The 21,954-nt window shown below is 49.7% G+C and overlaps 1 protein-coding gene across 1 annotated transcript in view; it reads left to right on the plus strand.

Annotated features, from left to right (window-relative positions):
• SNX17 (sorting nexin 17) overlaps positions 1-21,954 on the plus strand; it is an 88,488-nt gene that overhangs the window by 35,789 nt on the left and 30,745 nt on the right. The window contains exons 7-11 of the mRNA XM_073557766.1: positions 5,672-5,762; positions 6,297-6,384; positions 6,625-6,694; positions 6,919-7,011; positions 7,092-7,295. Coding sequence (XP_073413867.1) covers positions 5,672-5,762; positions 6,297-6,384; positions 6,625-6,694; positions 6,919-7,011; positions 7,092-7,295 — 546 coding nt within the window. The remainder of the gene's footprint in view (positions 1-5,671; positions 5,763-6,296; positions 6,385-6,624; positions 6,695-6,918; positions 7,012-7,091; positions 7,296-21,954) is intronic.

Below are 21,954 nucleotides of genomic sequence, written 5' to 3' on the forward strand. Positions count from 1 at the left end.
AGTGACCTGTCTGATATTCTCCTGTAGCCTCCTCCTGTCTGTAGTGACATCACAGTGACCTGTTTGATATTCTCCTGTAGCCTCCTCCTGTCTGTGGTGACATCACAGTGACCTGTCTGATACTCTCCTGGTGCCTCCTCCTGTCTGTGGTGATATCACGGTGACATGTCTGATACTCCCTGTAGCCTCCTCCTCCTGTCTGTGGTGACATCACAGTGACCTGTCTGATATTCTCCTGTAGCCTCATCCTGGCTGTGGTGACATCACAGTGACCTGTTTGATATTCTCCTGTAGCCTCCTCCTGTCTGTGGTGACATCACAGTGACCTGTCTGATACTCTCCTGTAGCCTCCTCCTGTCTGTGGTGATATCACGGTGACCTGTCTGATACTCCCTGTAGCCTCCTCCTCCTGTCTGTGGTGACATCACAGTGACCTGTCTGATACTCTCCTGTATCCTCCTCCTGTCTGTGGTGACATCACAGTGACCTGTCTGATATTCTCCTGTAGCCTCCTCCTGTCTGTGGTGATGTCACGGTGACCTGTCTGATATTCTCCTGTAGCCTCCTCCTGTCTGTAGTGACATCACAGTGACCTGTTTGATACTCTCCTGTAGCCTCCTCCTGGCTGTGGTGACATCACAGTGACCTGTCTGATACTCTCCTGTAGCCTCCTCCTGTCTGTGATGACATCACAGTGACCTGTCTGATATTCTCCTGTAGCCTCCTCCTGTCTGTGGTGATATCACGGTGACCTGTCTGATACTCTCCTGTAGCCTCCTCCTGGCTGTGGTGACATCACAGTGACCTGTCTGATACTCTCCTGTAGCCTCCTCCTGTCTGTGGTGATATCACGGTGACCTGTCTGATACTCTCCTGTAGCCTCCTCCTGTCTGTGATGACATCACAGTGACCTGTCTGATACTCTCCTGTAGCCTCCTGTCTGTGGTGACATCACAGTGACCTGTCTGATACTCTCCTGTAGCCTCCTCCTCCTGGCTGTGGTGATATCACAGTGACCTGTCTGATACTCTCCTGTAGCCTCCTCCTCCTGGCTGTGGTGACATCACGGTGACCTGTCTGATACTCTCCTGTAGCCTCCTGTCTGTGGTGACATCACAGTGACCTGTCTGATACTCTCCTGTAGCCTCCTGTCTGTGGTGACATCACAGTGACCTGTCTGATACTCTCCTGTAGCCTCCTCCTGTCTGTGGTGACATCACAGTGACCTGTCTGATACTCTCCTGTAGCCTCCTGTCTGTGGTGACATCACAGTGACCTGTCTGATACTCTCCTGTAGCCTCCTCCTGTCTGTGGTGACATCACAGTGACCTGTCTGATACTCTCCTGTAGCCTCCTCCTCCTGGCTGTGGTGACATCACAGTGACCTGTCTGATACTCTCCTGTAGCCTCCTCCTGTCTGTGGTGACATCACAGTGACCTGTCTGATACTCTCCTGTAGCCTCCTCCTCCTGTCTGTGGTGACATCACGGTGACCTGTCTGATACTCTCCTGTAGCCTCCTCCTCCTGTCTGTGGTGATATCACGGTGACCTGTCTGATACTCTCCTGTAGCCTCCTCCTGGCTGTGGTGATATCACAGTGACCTGTCTGATACTCTCCTGTAGCCTCCTGTCTGTGGTGACATCACAGTGACCTGTCTGATACTCTCCTGTAGCCTCCTCCTGTCTGTGGTGACATCACAGTGACCTGTCTGATACTCTCCTGTAGCCTCCTCCTCCTGGCTGTGGTGACATCACAGTGACCTGTCTGATACTCTCCTGTAGCCTCCTCCTGTCTGTGGTGACATCACAGTGACCTGTCTGATACTCTCCTGTATCCTCCTCCTCCTGTCTGTGGTGACATCACAGTGACCTGTCTGATACTCTCCTGTAGCCTCCTCCTCCTGTCTGTGGTGATATCACGGTGACCTGTCTGTTACTCTCCTGTAGCCTCCTCCTGGCTGTGGTGATATCACGGTGACCTGTTTGATACTCTCCTGTAGCCTCCTCCTATCTGTGGTGACATCACGGTGACCTGTCTCATACTCTCCTGTATCCTCCTCCTGTCTGTGGTGATATCACGGTGACCTGTCTGATACTCTCCTTTAGCCTCCTCCTGTCTGTGGTGATATCACGGTGACATGTCTGATACTCTCCTGTATCATCCTCCTCCTGTCTGTGGTGATATCACGGTGACCTGTCTGATACTCTCCTTTAGCCTCCTCCTGTCTGTGGTGATATCACGGTGACATGTCTGATACTCTCCTGTATCCTCCTCCTGTCTGTGGTGATATCACGGTGACCTGTCTGATACTCTCCTGTAGCCTCCTCCTGTCTGTGGTGACATCACAGTGACCTGTCTGATATTCTCCTGTAGCCTCCTCCTGTCTGTGGTGACATCACGGTGACCTGTCTGATACTCTCCTGTATCCTCCTCCTGTCTGTGGTGACATCACGGTGACCTGTCTGATACTCTCCTGTATCCTCCTCCTGGCTGTGGTGATATCACGGTGACCTGTTTGATACTCTCCTGTAGCCTCCTCCTGTCTGTGGTGACATCACAGTGACCTGTCTGATATTCTCCTGTAGCCTCCTCCTGTCTGTTGTGACATCACAGTGACCTGTCTGATATTCTCCTGTAGCCTCCTCCTGTCTGTGGTGACATCACGGTGACCTGTCTGATACTCTCCTGTATCCTCCTCCTGGCTGTGGTGATATCACGGTGACCTGTTTGATACTCTCCTGTAGCCTCCTCCTATCTGTGGTGACATCACGGTGACCTGTCTGATACGCTCCTGTATCCTCCTCCTCCTCCTGTCTGTGGTGATATCACGGTGACCTGTCTGATATTCTCCTGTAGCCTCCTCCTCCTGTCTGTGGTGATATCACGGTGACCTGTCTGATACTCTCCTTTAGCCTCCTCCTGTCTGTGGTGATATCACGGTGACCTTTCTGATACTCTCCTGTATCCTCCTCCTCCTGTCTGTGGTGATATCACGGTGACCTGTCTGATACTCTCCTGTATCCTCCTCCTGTCTGTGGTGATATCGCGGTGACCTGTCTGATATTCTCCTGTAGCCTCCTCCTGTCTGTGGTGACATCACGGTGACCTGTCTGATATTCTCCTGTAGCCTCCTCTTGTCTGTGGTGACATCACGGTGACCTGTCTGATACTCTCCTGTAGCCTCCTCCTGTCTGTAGTGACATCACGGTGACCTGTCTGATATTCTCCTGTAGCCTCCTCCTGTCTGTGGTGACATCACGGTGACCTGTCTGATACTCTCCTGTAGCCTCCTCCTGTCTGTGGTGACATCACGGTGACCTGTCTGATACTCTCCTGTAGCCTCCTCCTGGCTGTGGTGACATCACGGTGACCTGTCTGATACGCTCCTGTATCCTCCTCCTCCTCCTGTCTGTGGTGATATCACGGTGACCTGTCTGATATTCTCCTGTAGCCTCCTCCTCCTGTCTGTGGTGATATCACGGTGACCTGTCTGATACTCTCCTGTATCCTCCTCCTGTCTGTGGTGACATCACAGTGACCTGTCTGATATTCTCCTGTATCCTCCTCCTCCTCCTGTCTGTGGTGATATCACGGTGACCTGTCTGATACTCTCCTGTATCCTCCTCCTGTCTGTGGTGACATCACAGTGACCTGTCTGATACTCTCCTGTAGCCTCCTCCTGTCTGTGGTGATGTCACGGTGACCTGTCTGATACTCTCCTGTAGCCTCCTCCTGTCTGTGGTGACATCACAGTGACCTGTCTGATACTCTCCTGTATCCTCCTCCTCCTGTCTGTGGTGACATCACAGTGACCTGTCTGATACTCTCCTGTAGCCTCCTCCTCCTGTCTGTGGTGATATCACGGTGACCTGTCTGTTACTCTCCTGTAGCCTCCTCCTGGCTGTGGTGATATCACGGTGACCTGTTTGATACTCTCCTGTAGCCTCCTCCTATCTGTGGTGACATCACGGTGACCTGTCTCATACTCTCCTGTATCCTCCTCCTGTCTGTGGTGATATCACGGTGACCTGTCTGATACTCTCCTTTAGCCTCCTCCTGTCTGTGGTGATATCACGGTGACATGTCTGATACTCTCCTGTATCCTCCTCCTCCTGTCTGTGGTGATATCACGGTGACCTGTCTGATACTCTCCTTTAGCCTCCTCCTGTCTGTGGTGATATCACGGTGACATGTCTGATACTCTCCTGTATCCTCCTCCTGTCTGTGGTGATATCACGGTGACCTGTCTGATACTCTCCTGTAGCCTCCTCCTGTCTGTGGTGACATCACAGTGACCTGTCTGATATTCTCCTGTAGCCTCCTCCTGTCTGTGGTGACATCACGGTGACCTGTCTGATATTCTCCTGTAGCCTCCTCCTCCTGTCTGTGGTGATATCACGGTGACCTGTCTGATACTCTCCTGTATCCTCCTCCTGGCTGTGGTGACATCACAGTGACCTGTCTGATACTCTCCTGTAGCCTCCTCCTGTCTGTGGTGATGTCACGGTGACCTGTCTGATACTCTCCTGTAGCCTCCTCCTGTCTGTGGTGACATCACAGTGACCTGTCTGATACTCTCTTGTAGCCTCCTCCTGTCTGTGGTGATGTCACGGTGACCTGTCTGATATTCTCCTGTAGCCTCCTCCTGTCTGTGGTGACATCACGGTGACCTGTCTGATACTCTCCTGTAGCCTCCTCCTGTCTGTGGTGATGTCACGGTGACCTGTCTGATACTCTCCTGTATCCTCCTCCTGTCTGTGGTGATGTCACGGTGACCTGTCTGATACTCTCTTGTAGCCTCCTCCTGTCTGTGGTGACATCACGGTGACCTGTCTGATACTCTCCTGTATCCTCCTCCTGTCTGTGGTGATGTCACGGTGACCTGTCTGATACTCTCTTGTAGCCTCCTCCTGTCTGTGGTGACATCACGGTGACCTGTCTGATACTCTCCTGTAGCCTCCTCCTGGCTGTGGTGACATCACGGTGACCTGTCTGATACTCTCCTGTAGCCTCCTCCTGTCTGTGGTGATATCACGGTGACCTGTCTGATACTCTCCTGTAGCCTCCTCCTGTCTGTGGTGATATCACGGTGACCTGTCTGATACTCTCCTGTAGCCTCCTCCTGGCTGTGGTGACATCACGGTGACCTGTCTGATACTCTCCTGTAGCCTCCTCCTGTCTGTGGTGATGTCACGGTGACCTGTCTGATACTCTCTTGTAGCCTCCTCCTGTCTGTGGTGATGTCACGGTGACCTGTCTGATACTCTCTTGTAGCCTCCTCCTGTCTGTGGTGACATCACGGTGACCTGTCTGATACTCTCCTGTAGCCTCCTCCTGGCTGTGGTGACATCACGGTGACCTGTCTGATACTCTCCTGTAGCCTCCTCCTGTCTGTGGTGATGTCACGGTGACCTGTCTGATACTCTCTTGTAGCCTCCTCCTGTCTGTGGTGACATCACGGTGACCTGTCTGATACTCTCCTGTAGCCTCCTCCTGGCTGTGGTGACATCACGGTGACCTGTCTGATACTCTCCTGTAGCCTCCTCCTGTCTGTGGTGATGTCACGGTGACCTGTCTGATACTCTCCTGTATCCTCCTCCTGTCTGTGGTGACATCACGGTGACCTGTCTGATACTCTTCTGCCTGCCCTGTTTTTCTTGTATCCACAGGCTGTAGCCGCTAAGCTGGACCTGTCAGAGGAGCTGCTCGGATACTTCAGCCTCTACCTTATAAAAGATGGAGCAGACGGATCTTTTTCATGTGAGTAATTATATGTGTATGCATCCCAGACCTTGCTCGCTGCTCTGTGCACGCCTCCCTGCCGGGCCTCGCTTGCTCGCTGCCCTCTCCGCCTCTCTGCCGGGACTCGCTTTCTCCTGTCCTCCCTGCCGGGCCTCGCTTGCTCGCTGCCCTCTGCACACCTCCCTGCCAGGCCTCGCTTGCTCGCTGCCCTCTGCACACCTCCCTGCCGGGCCTCGCTTGCTCGTTGCCCTCTCTGCCTCCCTGCCGGGCCTCGCTTGCTCGCTGCCCTCTCCGCGCCTCCCTGCCGGGCCTCGCTTTCTCCTGTCCTCCACGCCTCCCTGCCGGGCCTCGCTTTCTCCTGTCCTCCACGCCTCCCTGCCATGCCTTGCTTGCTCGCTGCCCTCTACATGCCTCCCTGCCGGGCCTGGCTTGCTCGCTGCCCTCTTTACACCTCCCTCCGGGCCTCACTTGTTTGCGCAGCCCTCTCCGACTACCTACCGGCCCTTGCTCGCTCCCATCCCCCATTTCCTACATGACTTGTTTTTGTTACAGTTGTCCGGAAGCTGCAGGAGTTTGAGTTGCCCTATGTGTCAGTCACCAGCCTGCGGAGCCGAGACCACAAGATCATCCTGAGGAAGAGGTCTGCGGGTAGAGGCCAGGGGTGGCGGGAGGAGGAGGATGGTGATGATGGCAGACGGCTGATTATGGGAGGAGGATGATGATTGATGACTGGAGACAGATAATAGATGTTAATAGTAGTGATGATAATGTTGGGAGATGACAAGACATGGATGATGATGATGATAGAAGACAGATGAAGAGCCTGAGTGATGGATGCTGGTGCTCATGTTCTTCATCTTTGAGGTTTCTTCCTTCGCAGTTACTGGGACCCGTCGTATGACGATGATGTTATGGAGAAGAGGGTGGGTCTGAACCTGCTGTACGCTCAGGTGTGTGCTGGGTTTAGGGACCTTCTTGGCCTTGTGCCCCCGCTGTACAGGGTCTGCTGATTGGCGCAGTGCTCTGAGGTGCAGCTTATCAGTCGGGGGTTAGTGGGGCATCCTGCACACGTGCTATATATACACAGGCGTGCATGTATATCGTGGAGCGATAGAACGCATGGCCCACCTTCTAGATGTTTGTGAGGGGCACATGACAATGTTCTTCATCACAGGCTGTCAGTGACATTGATCGTGGCTGGGTGCAGGTCAATAAGGAGCAGATGCGGCAACTCAAGTCTCTGCAGGAGAAAGTCTCAAAGAAAGAGGTAAGATGTGATGTGTGGGGGTCACTTACTTTTGTCTGTGCAGTTCATGCAGTGGTGCTGATGAGTGATGCCTCCTGCAGTTCATCCAGCTGGCGCAAACACTGAAGTACTATGGGCATCTGAAGTTTGAGCCGTGTATCACAGACTTCCCGGAGAAGGGCTGCCAAGTGATCGTGAGCGCCGGGAACAACGAGCTCAACTTTCAAGTGAAGCTTCCAAACGAACAAATAAAGGAAGGCAGCTTCAAGGTGACACGGATGCGGTGCTGGCGCGTCACGTCATCGGTGAGTGCCGTCTGTGGTCAGGTCCATGGTACGATGTATGGTAGTGTCATAATAGTGGGAGATGACCAGGGGATAGACAGGAGGGAGGTCGCCTGGTGTGACGTCTGAGCAGTGACATCATCTGTAATGTATGACTGAGGAAGTCACATCATGTGACATCTGAGCAGAGACCTCATCATCTGTACTGTCTGACCAAGGAGTTCTTGTTATGTGACGTCTGAGCAGAGACCTCATCATCTGTACTGTCTGACCAAGGAGGTCGTGTCATGTGACGTCTGAGCCGTGACATCATCTGTGGTGTATGACTGAGGAAGTCACATCATGTGACATCTGAGCAGAGACCTCATCATCTGTACTGTCTGACCAAGGAGGTCGTGTCATGTGACGTCTGAGCAGAGACCTCATCATCTGTACTGTCTGACCAAGGAGGTCGTGTCATGTGACGTCTGAGCCGTGACATCATCTGTGGTGTATGACTGAGGAAGTCACATCATGTGACATCTGAGCAAAGACCTCATCATCTGTACTGTCTGACCAAGGAGTTCATGTTATGTGACGTCTGAGCAGAGACCTCATCATCTGTACTGTCTGACCAAGGAGTTCATGTTATGTGACGTCTGAGCAGAGACCTCATCATCTGTACTGTCTGACCAAGGAGGTAGTGTCATGTGACGTCTGAGCTGTGACATCATCTGTGGTGTATGACTGAGGAAGTCACATCATGTGACATCTGAGCAAAGACCTCATCATCTGTACTGTCTGAACAAGGAGTTCATAGAATCATAGAATAATAGAATCGTAGAGTTGGAAGGGACTTCCTGGGCCATCTGGTCCAACCCCCTGCTCAAAGCAGGATTCGCTAAATCATCCCAGTCAGATGTCTGTCCAGCCTCTGTTTGAAGACTTCCATTGAAGGAGAACTCACCACTTCTCGTGGCAGCTTGTTCCACTCATTGATCACTCTAACTGTCAAAAAGTTTTTTCTAATATCTAATCTGTCTCCTCCCATTCAGTTTCATCCCATTGCTTCTAGTCTTTCCTTGTGCAAATGAGAATAAAGTTGATCCTTCTACAATGTGACAGCCCTTTAGATATTTGTAGACAGCTATTAAGTCTCCTCTCAGTCTTCTCTTTTGCAAACTAAACATTCCCAAATCCTGTAACCTTTCCTCATAAGACAGGGTTTGCAGACCGGTCACCATTCTGGTCGCTCTTCTCTGAACTTGCTCCAGTTTGTTGATGTCTTTTTTAAAATGTGGTGCCCAAAACTGGACACAATATTCCAGATGAGGTCTGACCAAAGAGGAGTAGAGGGCAATAATGACTTCACGTGATCTAGACTGTATGCTTCTGTTAATACATCCTAGAATTGCATTTGCCTTTTTTGCTGCTGCATCACACTGTTGACTCATATTTAGTCTGTGATCTATTAGTATACCCAAGTCTTTTTCACATGTGCTGTCACTTAGCCCTATTCCTCCCATTCTATATATGCTTTTTTCATTTTTATTGCCCAGATGTAGTACTTTGCATTTCTCCCTGTTAAAAACCATTCTGTTAGTTGCTGCCCACTGCTCCAGTTTATTTAAATCTTTTTGAATCCTCTCTCTCTCTTCTCTAGTATTAGCTATCCCTCCTAGCTTTGTGTCATCAGCAAATTTAATCAGTTTACCCTCAATTCCTTCATCTAATGTGACGTCCTTCATGTTATGTGACGTCTGAGCAGAGACCTCATCATCTGTACTGTCTGACCAAGGAGGTCGTGTCATGTGACGTCTGAGCCGTGACATCATCTGTGGTGTATGACTGAGGACGTCGAGTCATATGACGTCTGAGCCGTGACATCATCTGTGGTGTATGACTGAGGAGGTCGTGTCATGTGACGTCTGAGCCGTGACATCATCTTTGGTGTGTGACTGAGGAGGTCGTGTTATGTGACGTCTGAGCAGTGACATCATTTGTGGTGTGTGACTGAGGAGGTCGTGTCATGTGACCTCTGAGCAGTGACCTCATCATCTATGGTGTATGAAGAGGTCGTGTCATGTGACGTCTGAGCCGTGACATCATCTGTGGTGTATGACTGAGGACGTCGTGTCATGTGACGTCTGAGCAGTGACATCATCTGTGGTGTGTGACTGAGGAGGTCGTGTCCTGTGACGTCTGAGCAGTGACATCATCATCTGTGGTGTGTGACCGAGGACGTCGTGTCATGTGACATCTGAGCAGTGTCATCATCATCTGTGGTGTGTGACTGTGGAGGTCGTGTCATGTGACGTCTGAGCAGTGACATCATCTGTGGTGAATGGCTGAGGAGGTGGTGTCATGTGACGTCTGAGCAGTGTCATCATCTGTGGTGTATGACTGTGGACATTGTGTCATGTGACGTCTGAGCAGTGACATCATCTGTGGTGTGTGACTGAGGAGGTCGTGTCATGTGACGTCTGAGCCGTGACATCATCTGTGGTGTATGACTGAGGAGGTTGTGTCATGTGACCTCTGAGCAGTGACCTCATCATCTTTTTTGTGTGACTGAGGAGGTCTTGTCATGTGACCTCTGAGCAGTGACCTCATCATCTATGGTGTATGAAGAGGTCGTGTCATGTGACGTCTGAGCCGTGACATCATCTGTGGTGTGTGACTGAGGAGGTCGTGTCATGTGACGTCTGAGCAGTGTCATCGTCATCTGTGGTGTGTGACTGAGAAGGTCTTGTCATGTGATGTCTGAGCAGTGATATCATCATCTGTGGTGTATGGCTGAGGAGGTCGTGTCATGTGACATCTGAGCAGTGTCCTCATCATCTGTGGTGTGTGACTGAGGAGGTCGTGTGACGTCTGAGCAGTGACATCATCATCTGTGGTGTATGGCTGAGGAGGTCGTGCCATGTGATGTCTGAGCAGTGTCATCTGTGGTGTATGGCTGAGGAGGTCGTGTCATGTGACATCTGAGCAGTGTCATCATCATCTGTGGTGTGTGACTGAGGAGGTCGTGTGACGTCTGAGCAGTGACATCATCTGTGGTGTGTGACTGAGGAGGTCGTGTCGTGACATCTGAGCAGTGTCATCTGTGGTGTATGGTTGAGGAGGTCGTGTCATGTGACATCTGAGCAGTGTCATCTGTGGTGTATGACTGAGGAGGTCGTGTGACGTCTGAGCAGTGACATCATCATCTGTGGTGTATGGCTGAGGAGGTCGTGTCATGTGACGTCTGAGCAGTGACATCATCATCTGTGGTGTATGAGGAGATCGTGTCATGTGGCGTCTGAGCAGTGACATCATCTGTGGTGTGTGACTGAGGAGGTCGTGTCATGTGACATCTGAGCAGTGTCATCTGTGGTGTATGGTTGAGGAGGTCGTGTCATGTGACATCTGAGCAGTGTCATCATCTGTGGTGTATGACTGAGGAGGTCGTGTGACGTCTGAGCAGTGACATCATCATCTGTGGTGTATGGCTGAGGAGGTCGTGTCATGTGACGTCTGAGCAGTGACATCATCATCTGTGGTGTATGAGTAGATCGTGTCATGTGGCGTCTGAGCAGTGACATCATCATCTGTGGTGTATGACTGAGGAGGTCGTGTCATGTGACGTCTAAGCAGTGACAACATCATCTGTGGTGTATGACTGAGGAGGTCGTGTCATGTGACGTCTGAGCAGTGACATCATCATCTGTGGTGTATGACTGAGGAGGTCGTGTCATGTAACGTCTGAGCAGTGACATCATCATCTGTGGTGTATGACTGAGGAGGTCGTGTCATGTAACGTCTGAGCAATGACCTCATCTGTGGTGTATGAAGAGGTCGTGTCATGTGACGTCTGAGCCGTGACATCATCTGTGGTGTATGGCTGAGGAGGTCGTGTCATGTGACATCTGAGCAGTCATCATCTGTGGTGTATGGCTGAGGAGGTCGTGTCATGTGACGTCTGAGCAGTGACATCATCATCTGTGGTGTATGGCTGAGGAGGTCGTGTCATGTGACGTCTGAGCAGTGACCTCATCATCTGTGGTGTATGGCTGAGGAGGTCGTGTCATGTGACATCTGAGCAGTGACATCATCATCTGTGGTGTGTGACTGAGGAGGTCGTGTCATGTGACGTCTGAGCAGTGACATCATCATCTGTGGTGTATGAAGAGGTCGTGTCATGTGGCGTCTGAGAAGTGACATCATCATCTGTGGGTATGGCTGAGGAGGTCGTGTCATGTGACATCTGAGCAGTGACATCATCATCTGTGGTGTATGGCTGCGGAGGTCGTGCCATGTGACGTCTGAGCAGTGACATCATCTGTGGTGTGTGACTGAGGAGGTCGTGTCATGTGACGTCTGAGCAGTGACATCATCATGTGTGGTGTATGACTGAGGAGGTCGTGTGATGTGACGTCTGAGCAGTGTCATCATCTGTGGTGTATGACTGAGGACGTCGTGTCATGTGACGTCTGAGCAGTGTCATCTGTGGTGAATGGCTGAGGAGGTCGTGTCATGTGACGTCTGAGCAGTGTCATCTGTGGTGTATGACTGAGGAGGTCGTGTCATGTGACTTCTGAGCAGTGACATCTTCATCTGTGGTGTGTGACTGAGGAGGTCGTGTCATGTGACTTCTGAGCAGTGGCATAATCATCTGTGGTGTATGACTGAGGAGGTCGTGTCATGTGACTTCTGAGCAGTGACATCATCATCTGGTGTATGACTGAGGAGGTCGTGTCATGTGACGTCTGAGCAGTGACATCATCTGTGGTGTATGAAGAGGTCATAGAAATCATAGAATCGTAGAGTTGGAAGGGACCTCCTGGGCCATCTGGTCCAACCCCCTGCTCAAAGCAGGATTCGCTAAATCATCCCAGTCAGATGTCTGTCCAGCCTCTGTTTGAAGACTTACATTGAAGGAGAACTCACCACTTCTCGTGGCAGCCTGTTCCACTCATTGATCACTCTAACTGTCAAAAAGTTTTTTCTAATATCTAATCTGTGTCTCCTCCCATTCAGTTTCATCCCATTGCTTCTAGTCTTTCCTTGTGCAAATGAGAATGAAGATGATCCTTCTACAATGTGACAGCCTTTTAGATATTTGTAGACCGCTATTAAGTCTCCTCTCAGTCTTCTCTTTTGCAAACTAAACATTCCCAAATCCTGCAACCTTTCCTCATAAGACAGGGTTTGCAGACCGGTCACCATTCTGGTCGCTCTTTTCTGAACTTGCTCCAGTTTGTTGATGTCTTTTTTTAAAATGTGGTGCCCAAAACTGGACACAATATTCCAGATGAGGTCTGACCAAAGAGGAGTAGAAGGAAATAATGACTTCACGTGATCTAGACTGTATGCTTCTGTTAATACATCCTAGAATTGCATTTGCCTTTTTTGCTGCTGCATCACACTGTTGACTCATATTCAGTCTGTGATCTATTAGTATACCCAAGTCTTTTTCACATGTGCTGTCACTTAGCCCTATTCCTCCCATTCTATATATGCTTTTTTCATTTTTATTGCCCAGATGTAGTACTTTGCATTTCTCCCTGTTAAAAACCATTCTGTTAGTTGCTGCCCACTTCTCCAGTTTATTTAAATCTTTTTGAATCCTCTCTCTTCTCTAGTATTAGCTATCACTCCTAGCTTTGTGTCATCAGCAAATTTAATCAGTTTACCCTCAATTCCTTCATCTAAATCGTTGATAAAGATGTTGAACAATACAGGGCCCAGGACAGAGCCCTGTGGTACCCCACTTGAGACATTCTTCCAACTGGATGTGCAGCCATTTACGACCACTCTTTGGGTCCGATCACTAAGCCAGTTATGAATCCACCTAACAGTTGCCTTGTCCATTCCATACTTAGTCATTTTTTCAATAAGGATTGTATGAGAGACTTTGTCAAATGCTTTGCTGAAGTCAAGATATACTATATCTACAGCATTTCCTTGATCCACCCAATCAGTGATACCGTCATAGAAGGAAATTAAGTTAGTCTGACATGACTTATTAGTTACAAACCCATGCTGACTCTGTTTAATCACTTCATTCTTATCCAGGTATTGACATACATGTTGTTTAATAATTTGTTTAATAATTTGTCGTGTCATGTGACATCTGAGCAGTGACATCATCTGTGGTGTGTGACTGAGGAGGTCGTGTCATGTGACGTCTGAGCAGTGACATCATCATCTGTAGTGTATGACTGAGGAGGTCGTGTCATGTGACGTCTGAGCAGTGACATCATCATCTGTGGTGTATGGCTGAGGACGTCGTGTCATGTGATGTCTGAGCAGTGACCTCATCATCTGTGGTGTATGGCTGAGGACGTCGTGTCATGTGATGTCTGAGCAGTGACCTCATCATCTGTGGTGTATGAAGAGGTCGTGTCATGTGACGTCTGAGCAGTGACATCATCATCTGTGGTGTGTGACTGAGGAGGTCGTGTCATGTCACGTCTGAGCAGTGACCTCATCATCTGTGGTGTATGAAGAGGTCGTGTCATGTGACATCTGAGCAGTGACCTCATCATCTGTGGTGTGTGACTGAGGAGGTCGTGTCATGTCACGTCTGAGCAGTGACCTCATCATCTGTGGTGTATGAAGAGGTCGTGTCATGTGACATCTGAGCAGTGACCTCATCATCTGTGGTGTATGGCTGCGGAGGTTGTGCCATGTGACGTCTGATCAGTGACATCATCTGTGGTGTGTGACTGAGGAGGTCGTGTCATGTGACATCTGAGCAGTGACATCATCATCTGTGGTGTATGGCTGCGGAGGTCGTGCCATGTGACGTCTGAGCAGTGACATCATCTGTGGTGTGTGACTGAGGAGGTCGTGTCATGTGACGTCTGAGCAGTGACATCATCATGTGTGGTGTATGACTGAGGAGGTCGTGTGATGTGACGTCTGAGCAGTGTCATCATCTGTGGTGTATGACTGAGGACGTCGTGTCAGGTGACATCTGAGCAGTGTCATCTGTGGTGAATGGCTGAGGAGGTCGTGTCATGTGACGTCTGAGCAGTGTCATCTGTGGTCTATGACTGAGGAGGTCGTGTCATGTGACGTCTGAGCAGTGACATCATCATCTGTGGTGTGTGACTGAGGAGGTCGTGTCATGTGACTTCTGAGCAGTGGCATAATCATCTGTGGTGTATGACTGAGGAGGTCGTGTCATGTGACGTCTGAGCAGTGACATCATCTGTGGTGTATGACTGAGGAGGTCGTGTCATGTGACTTCTGAGCAGTGTCATCATCATCTGTGGTGTATGACTGAGGAGGTCGTGTCATGTGACGTCTGAACAGTGACATCATCTGTGGTGTATGAAGAGGTCGTGTCATGTGACGTCTGAGCCGTGACATCATCTGTGGTGTATGACTGAGGAGGTCGTGTCATGTGACGTCTGAGCAGTGACCTCATCATCTGTGGTGTATGGCTGAGGAGGTCGTGTCATGTGACATCTGAGCAGTGACATCATCTGTGGTGTGTGACTGAGGAGGTCGTGTCATGTGACGTCTGAGCAGTGACATCATCATCTGTGGTGTATGACTGAGGAGGTCGTGTCATGTGACGTCTGAGCAGTGACATCATCATCTGTGGTGTATGGCTGAGGACGTCGTGTCATGTGATGTCTGAGCAGTGACCTCATCATCTGTGGTGTATGAAGAGGTCGTGTCATGTGACGTCTGAGCCGTGACATCATCTGTGGTGTGTGACTGAGGAGGTCGTGTCATGTGACATCTGAGCAGTGAAATCATTATCTGTGGTGTGTGACTGAGGAGGTCGTGTCATGTGACGTCTGAGCAGTGACATCATCATCTGTGATGTATGACTGAGGAGGTCGTGTCATGTGACGTCTGAGCAGTGTCATCATCTGTTGTGTATGACTGAGGACGTCGTGTCATGTGACGTCTCAGCAGTGTCATCTGTGGTGTATGACTGAGGACGTCGTGTCATGTGACGTCTGAGCAGTGTCATCTGTGGTGTATGACTGAGGAGGTCGTGTCATGTGACTTCTGAGCAGTGACATCATCATCTGTGGTGTGTGACTGAGGAGGTCGTGTCATGTGACGTCTGAGCAGTGACAACATCTGTGGTGAATGGCTGAGGAGGTCGTGTCATGTGACGTCTGAGCAGTGTCATCTGTGGTGTATGACTGAGGAGGTCGTGTCATGTGACGTCTGAGCAGTGACATAATCTGTGGTGAATGACTGAGGACGTCGTGTCATGTGAGGTCTGAGCAGTGACATCATCATCTGTGGTGTATGGCTGATGAGGTCGTGCCATGTGACGTCTGAGCAGTGACATCATCATCTGTGGTGTGTGACTGAGGAGGTCATGTCATGTGACGTCTGAGCTGTGACATCTTCATCTGTGGTGTATGACTGAGGAGGTCATGTCATGTGGCGTCTGAGCAGTGACATCATCATCTGTGGTGTATGACTGAGGACGTCGTGTCATGTGACGTCTGAGCAGTGACCTCATCTGTGGTGTGTGACTGAGGAGGTCGTGTCATGTGACGTCTGAGCAGTGGCATCATCTGTGGTGTATGACTGAGGAGGTCGTGTCATGTGACGTCTGAGCAGTGACCTCATCATCTGTGGTGTATGAAGAGGTCGTGTCATGTGACGTCTGAGCCGTGACATCATCTGTGGTGTGTGACTGAGGAGGTCATGTCATGTGACGTCTGAGCAGTGGCATCATCTGTGGTGTATGACTGAGGAGGTCGTGTCATGTGACATCTGAGCAGTGACATCATCTGTGGTGTATGACTGAGGAGGTCGTGTCATGTGACGTCTGAGCAGTGACATCATCATCTGTGGTGTATGGCTGCGGAGGTTGTGCCATGTGACGTCTGAGCAGTTACATCATCTGTGGTGTGTGACTGAGGAGGTCGTGTCATGTGACGTCTGAGCAGTGACATCATCATCTGTGATGTATGACTGAGGAGGTCGTGTCAAGTGACGTCTGAGCAGTGTCATCTGTTGTGTATGACTGAGGACGTCGTGTCATGTGACGTCTGAGCAGTGTCATCTGTGGTGTATGACTGAGGAGGTCGTGTCATGTGACGTCTGAGCAGTGTCATCATCTGTGGTGTATGACTGAGGAGGTCGTGTCATGTGACTTCTGAGCAGTGACATCATCATCTGTGGTGTGTGACTGAGGAGGTCGTGTCATGTGATGTCTGAGCAGTGACAACATCTGTGGTGAATGGCTGAGGAGGTCGTGTCATGTGACGTCTGAGCAGTGTCATCATCTGTGGTGTATGACAGAGGAGGTCGTGTCATGTGACGTCTGAGCAGTGACAACATCTGTGGTGAATGGCTGAGGAGGTCGTGTCATGTGACGTCTGAGCAGTGTCATCTGTGGTGTATGACTGAGGAGGTCGTGTCATGTGACGTCTGAAGCAGTGACATAATCTGTGGTGAATGACTGAGGACGTCGTGTCATGTGAGGTCTGAGCAGTGACATCATCATCTGTGGTGTATGGCTGAGGAGGTCGTGCCATGTGACGTCTGAGCAGTGGCATAATCATCTGTGGTGTGTGACTGAGGAGGTCGTGTCATGTGACGTCTGAGCAGTGACATCATCATCTGTGGTGTATGACTGAGGAGGTCATGTCATGTGGCGTCTGAGCAGTGACATCATCATCTGTGGTGTATGACTGAGGACGTCGTGTCATGTGACGTCTGAGCAGTGACCTCATCTGTGGTGTGTGACTGAGGAGGTCGTGTCATGTGACGTCTGAGCAGTGACCTCATCATCTGTGGTGTATGAAGAGGTCGTGTCATGTGACGTCTGAGCAGTGGCATCATCTGTGGTGTATGACTGAGGAGGTCGTGTCATGTGACATCTGAGCAGTGACATCATCTGTGGTGTATGACTGAGGAGGTCGTGTCATGTGACGTCTGAGCAGTGACATCATCATCTGTGGTGTATGGCTGCGGAGGTTGTGCCATGTGACGTCTGAGCAGTGACATCATCTGTGGTGTGTGACTGAGGAGGTCGTGTCATGTGACGTCTGAGCAGTGGCATAATCATCTGTGGTGTGTGACTGAGGAGGTCGTGTCATGTGACATCTGAGCAGTGACATCATCATCTGTGGTGTGTGACTGAGGAGGTCATGTCAAGTGACGTCTGAGCAGTGACATCATCATCTGTGGTGTATGACTGAGGAGGTCATGTCATGTGGCGTCTGAGCAGTGACATCATCATCTGTGGTGTATGACTGAGGACGTCGTGTCATGTGACGTCTGAGCAGTGACCTCATCTGTGGTGTGTGACTGAGGAGGTCGTGTCATGTGACGTCTGAGCCGTGACATCATCTGTGTTGTATGACTGAGGAGGTCATGTCATGTGGCGTCTGAGCAGTGACATCATCATCTGTGGTGTATGACTGAGGACGTCGTGTCATGTGACGTCTGAGCAGTGACCTCATCTGTGGTGTGTGACTGAGGAGGTCGTGTCATGTGACGTCTGAGCCGTGACCTCATCTGTGGTGTGTGACTGAGGAGGTCATGTCATGTGACGTCTGAGCAGTGGCATCATCTGTGGTGTATGACTGAGGAGGTCGTGTCATGTGACATCTGAGCAGTGACATCATCTGTGGTGTATGACTGAGGAGGTCGTGTCATGTGACGTCTGAGCAGTGACATCATCATCTGTGGTGTATGGCTGCGGAGGTTGTGCCATGTGACGTCTGAGCAGTGACATCATCTGTGGTGTGTGACTGAGGAGGTCGTGTCATGTGACGTCTGAGCAGTGACATCATCATCTGTGATGTATGACTGAGGAGGTCGTGTCATGTGACGTCTGAGCAGTGTCATCTGTGGTGTATGACTGAGGACGTCGTGTCAAGTGACGTCTGAGCAGTGTCATCTGTGGTGAATGGCTGAGGAGGTCGTGTCATGTGACGTCTGAGCAGTGTCATCTGTGGTGTATGACTGAGGAGGTCGTGTCATGTGACGTCTGAGCAGTGTCATCTGTGGTGTATGACTGAGGAGGTCGTGTCATGTGACTTCTGAGCAGTGACATCATCATCTGTGGTGTGTGACTGAGGAGGTCGTGTCATGTGATGTCTGAGCAGTGACAACATCTGTGGTGAATGGCTGAGGAGGTCGTGTCATGTGACGTCTGAGCAGTGTCATCATCTGTGGTGTATGACTGAGGAGGTCGTGTCATGTGATGTCTGAGCAGTGACATAATCTGTGGTGAATGACTGAGGACGTCGTGTCATGTGAGGTCTGAGCAGTGACATCATCATCTGTGGTGTATGGCTGAGGAGGTCGTGCCATGTGACGTCTGAGCAGTGGCATAATCATCTGTGGTGTGTAACATAGTAACATAGTAACAGTTATTAAGGTTGAAGGGAGACTTTAAGTCCATCTAGTTCAACCCATATCCTATCCTAACTTGCCCTAACATGTTGATCCAGAGGAAGGCAAAAAAACCCCATGTGGCAACAGTAAGCTTCACATTGGGGAAAAAAATTCCTTCCCGACTCCACATACGGCAATCAGACTGGCTCCCTGGATCAACGCAATATTAAGGAAACTAGTGTATATACCCTGTAATATTATACTTTTCAAGAAAGGCATCCAGTCCCTTCTTAAATTTTAGTAGTGAATCACTCATTACAACATCATACGGCAGAGAGTTCCATAGTCTCACTGCTCTTACAGTAAAGAATCCGCGTCTGTGAGTATGCTTAAACCTTCTTTCCTCCAGACGTAGAGGATGCCCCCTTGTCCCCGTCACAGGTCTAAGAGTAAAAAGATCATTAGAAAGGTCTTTGTATCGTCCCCGCATATATTTATACATTGTAATAAGATCACCCCTAAGCCTTCGATTCTCCAAACTAAATAACCCCAAGTGTAATAACCTGTCTGGGTATTGCAGACCCCCTAGTTCCCTAATAACCTTGGTCGCTCTTCTCTGCACCCGCTCCAGTTCAGCTATGTCTTTCTTATACACCGGAGACCAGAACTGTACACAGTATTCTAAGTGTGGTCGCACTAATGACTTATATAGAGGTAAAATTATGTTCTCCTCATGAGCATCTATGCCTCTTTTAATGCATCCCATTATTTTATTTGCCTTTGCAGCAGCTGCTTGACTCTGGCCACTAAATGTGAGTTTGTCGTCCACCCATACACCCAGGTCTTTTTCAGTGACTGTTTTGCCCAGTGTTTTACAATTAAGCACATAATTATACAACTTGTTCGTTCTACCCAAGTGCATGACCTTACATTTATCCCCATTAAAGCTCATTTGCCATTTATCAGCCCAAGCTTCTAGTTTACATAAATCCTCCTGTAATATAAAATTGTCCTCCTCTGTATTGATTACCCTGCAGAGTTTAGTGTCATCTGCAAATATTGAAATTCTACTCTCTATGCCCCCTACAAGGTCATTAATAAATATGTTAAAAAGAAGCGGGCCCAAAACTGACCCCTGTGGTACCCCACTGCTAACCGTGACCCAGTCCGAGTGTGCTCCATTAATAACCACCCTTTGTTTCCTATCCCTGAGCCAGCTCTTAACCCACCTACACATATTTTCCCCTATCCCCATTGTTCTCATTTTATGTATCAACCTTTTGTGTGGCACCTTATCAAAAGCTTTTGAAAAGTCCATGTACACCACGTCCACTGCATTCCCTTGGTCCAGTCCGGAACTTACCTCTTCATAAAAGCTTATCAGATTAGTCTGACAGGAACGGTCCCTTGTAAACCCATGTTGATATTGGGTCATAAGGTTATTCTTCTCCAGATACTCCAGTATAGTATCTCTTAGAAAACCCTCCAGGATTTTACCCACAGTTGAGGTTAAACTTACTGGCCTATAATTTCCAAGTTCAGTTTTTGTCCCCTTTTTGAATATTGGCACCACATTTGCTATACGCCAGTCCTGTGGTACAGACCCTGTTATTATGGAATCTTTAAAGATTAAAAATAGTGGTCTATCTATGACTGTGCTTAATTCCTGCAGTACTCGGGGTCTATACCATCCGGGCCCGGGGATTTGTCAATTTTAGTGATTTGTAGACGCCGCCGTACTTCCTGCTGGGTTAAGCAGGTGACATTTAATGGAGAATTTTTATCCCTGATCATGTTATCCGTCATGGGATTTTCTTGTGTAAATACTGTTGAAAAAAAGTCATTTAGCATATTGGCTTTTTCCTCATCCTCATCCACCATTTCACCCAGACTATTTTTAAGGGGACCAACACTATCATTTTTTAGCTTCTTACTATTTATGTAGTTAAAGAATATTTTGGGATTATTTTTACTTTCTCTGGCAATGAGTCTCTCTGTCTCAATCTTTGCTGTCTGTGTGACTGAAGAGGTCGTGTCGTGACGTCTGAGCGGTGACATCATCATCTGTGGTGTGTGACTGAGGAGGTCGTGTCATGTGACATCTGAGCCGTAACATCATCTGTGGTGTATGACTGAGGAGGTCGTGTCATGTTACTGTAGGGAAGGTGACCTGACGGACGGACGGACTAGTCAGAGTGAAGAAAGAAAGGTTTGCACAGTGTAGGTAGGAGACAGTGATTACAGTGGGGAAACAACTAGAAAAGTGTAGTGGACGTGCAGTACCTTGGGATGACCATTAGATGGCAGGGTGGAGTGTGAGCAAAGGACTTTACAGCAGCTTAGGGCTTTAGAAACCGTTGGTCATGGGGGGCGTGGTGACAGTTAGTGACAGTTTCAAGGAACCGGGGGAGTTATAAATACTGAGGGAGGGTTCCAGAAGATTCCAGTCCCCAGGGGCAGCTCAAGTGACAGGAGGACTGCGACAGTCTGTGCACTCTGAGGAGAATCCAGACCAGGGGGACTGAGGAGAGAGAATGTCAGGGGGGTGGTCCTGACAGGAAAGGACCGCAGCAGAGATGAGGTACTGGGTGTAAGACACCGTATGTGACACGACGACTGAGCAGTAGAAGCGCTGTTGGTTAATGGGCCTTAAGGTGGCCACAGTGACGGAACTGTCAGGAGCGTCGACAGTAAAGGAGGGGACGGTGTGTGCAGACACGTCTCCAGTGTACGGTGTGAGAAGCGGCTCTGGAAACGGAGGGCCGCGAGGTGTGCCGTCAGTCGGACGGCAAGTGAAGAAATAAACTTGGACCTGTTGCACCCAGAATCTGCCTCCATCGTGTCTCTGTTGTCATCTCTGCGCGGTATAAAAGTAGGACCACCCCCCCCAGCTCGGCACCCCACCACCGACTCTACATTACGTCTGAGCAGTGACATCATCATCTGTGGTGTGTGACTGAGGAGGTCATGTCATGTGACGTCTGAGCAGTGACATCATCATCTGTGGTGTATGACTGAGGAGGTCATGTCATGTGGCGTCTGAGCAGTGACATCATCATCTGTGGTGTATGACTGAGGACGTCGTGTCATGTGACGTCTGAGCAGTGACCTCATCTGTGGTGTGTGACTGAGGAGGTCGTGTCATGTGACGTCTGAGCAGTGACCTCATCATCTGTGGTGTATGAAGAGGTCGTGTCATGTGACGTCTGAGCAGTGACATCATCATCTGTGGTGTATGACTGAGGAGGTCATGTCATGTGACGTCTGAGCAGTGACATCATCATCTGTGGTGTATGACTGAGGACGTCGTGTCATGTGACGTCTGAGCAGTGACCTCATCTGTGGTGTGTGACTGAGGAGGTCGTGTCATGTGACGTCTGAGCAG

The sequence above is a fragment of the Dendrobates tinctorius genome, unplaced genomic scaffold, assembly GCF_039654945.1.
Source record: "Dendrobates tinctorius isolate UK_male_01 unplaced genomic scaffold, ASM3965494v1 ptg000251l, whole genome shotgun sequence".
NCBI lineage: Eukaryota > Metazoa > Chordata > Amphibia > Anura > Dendrobatidae > Dendrobates > Dendrobates tinctorius.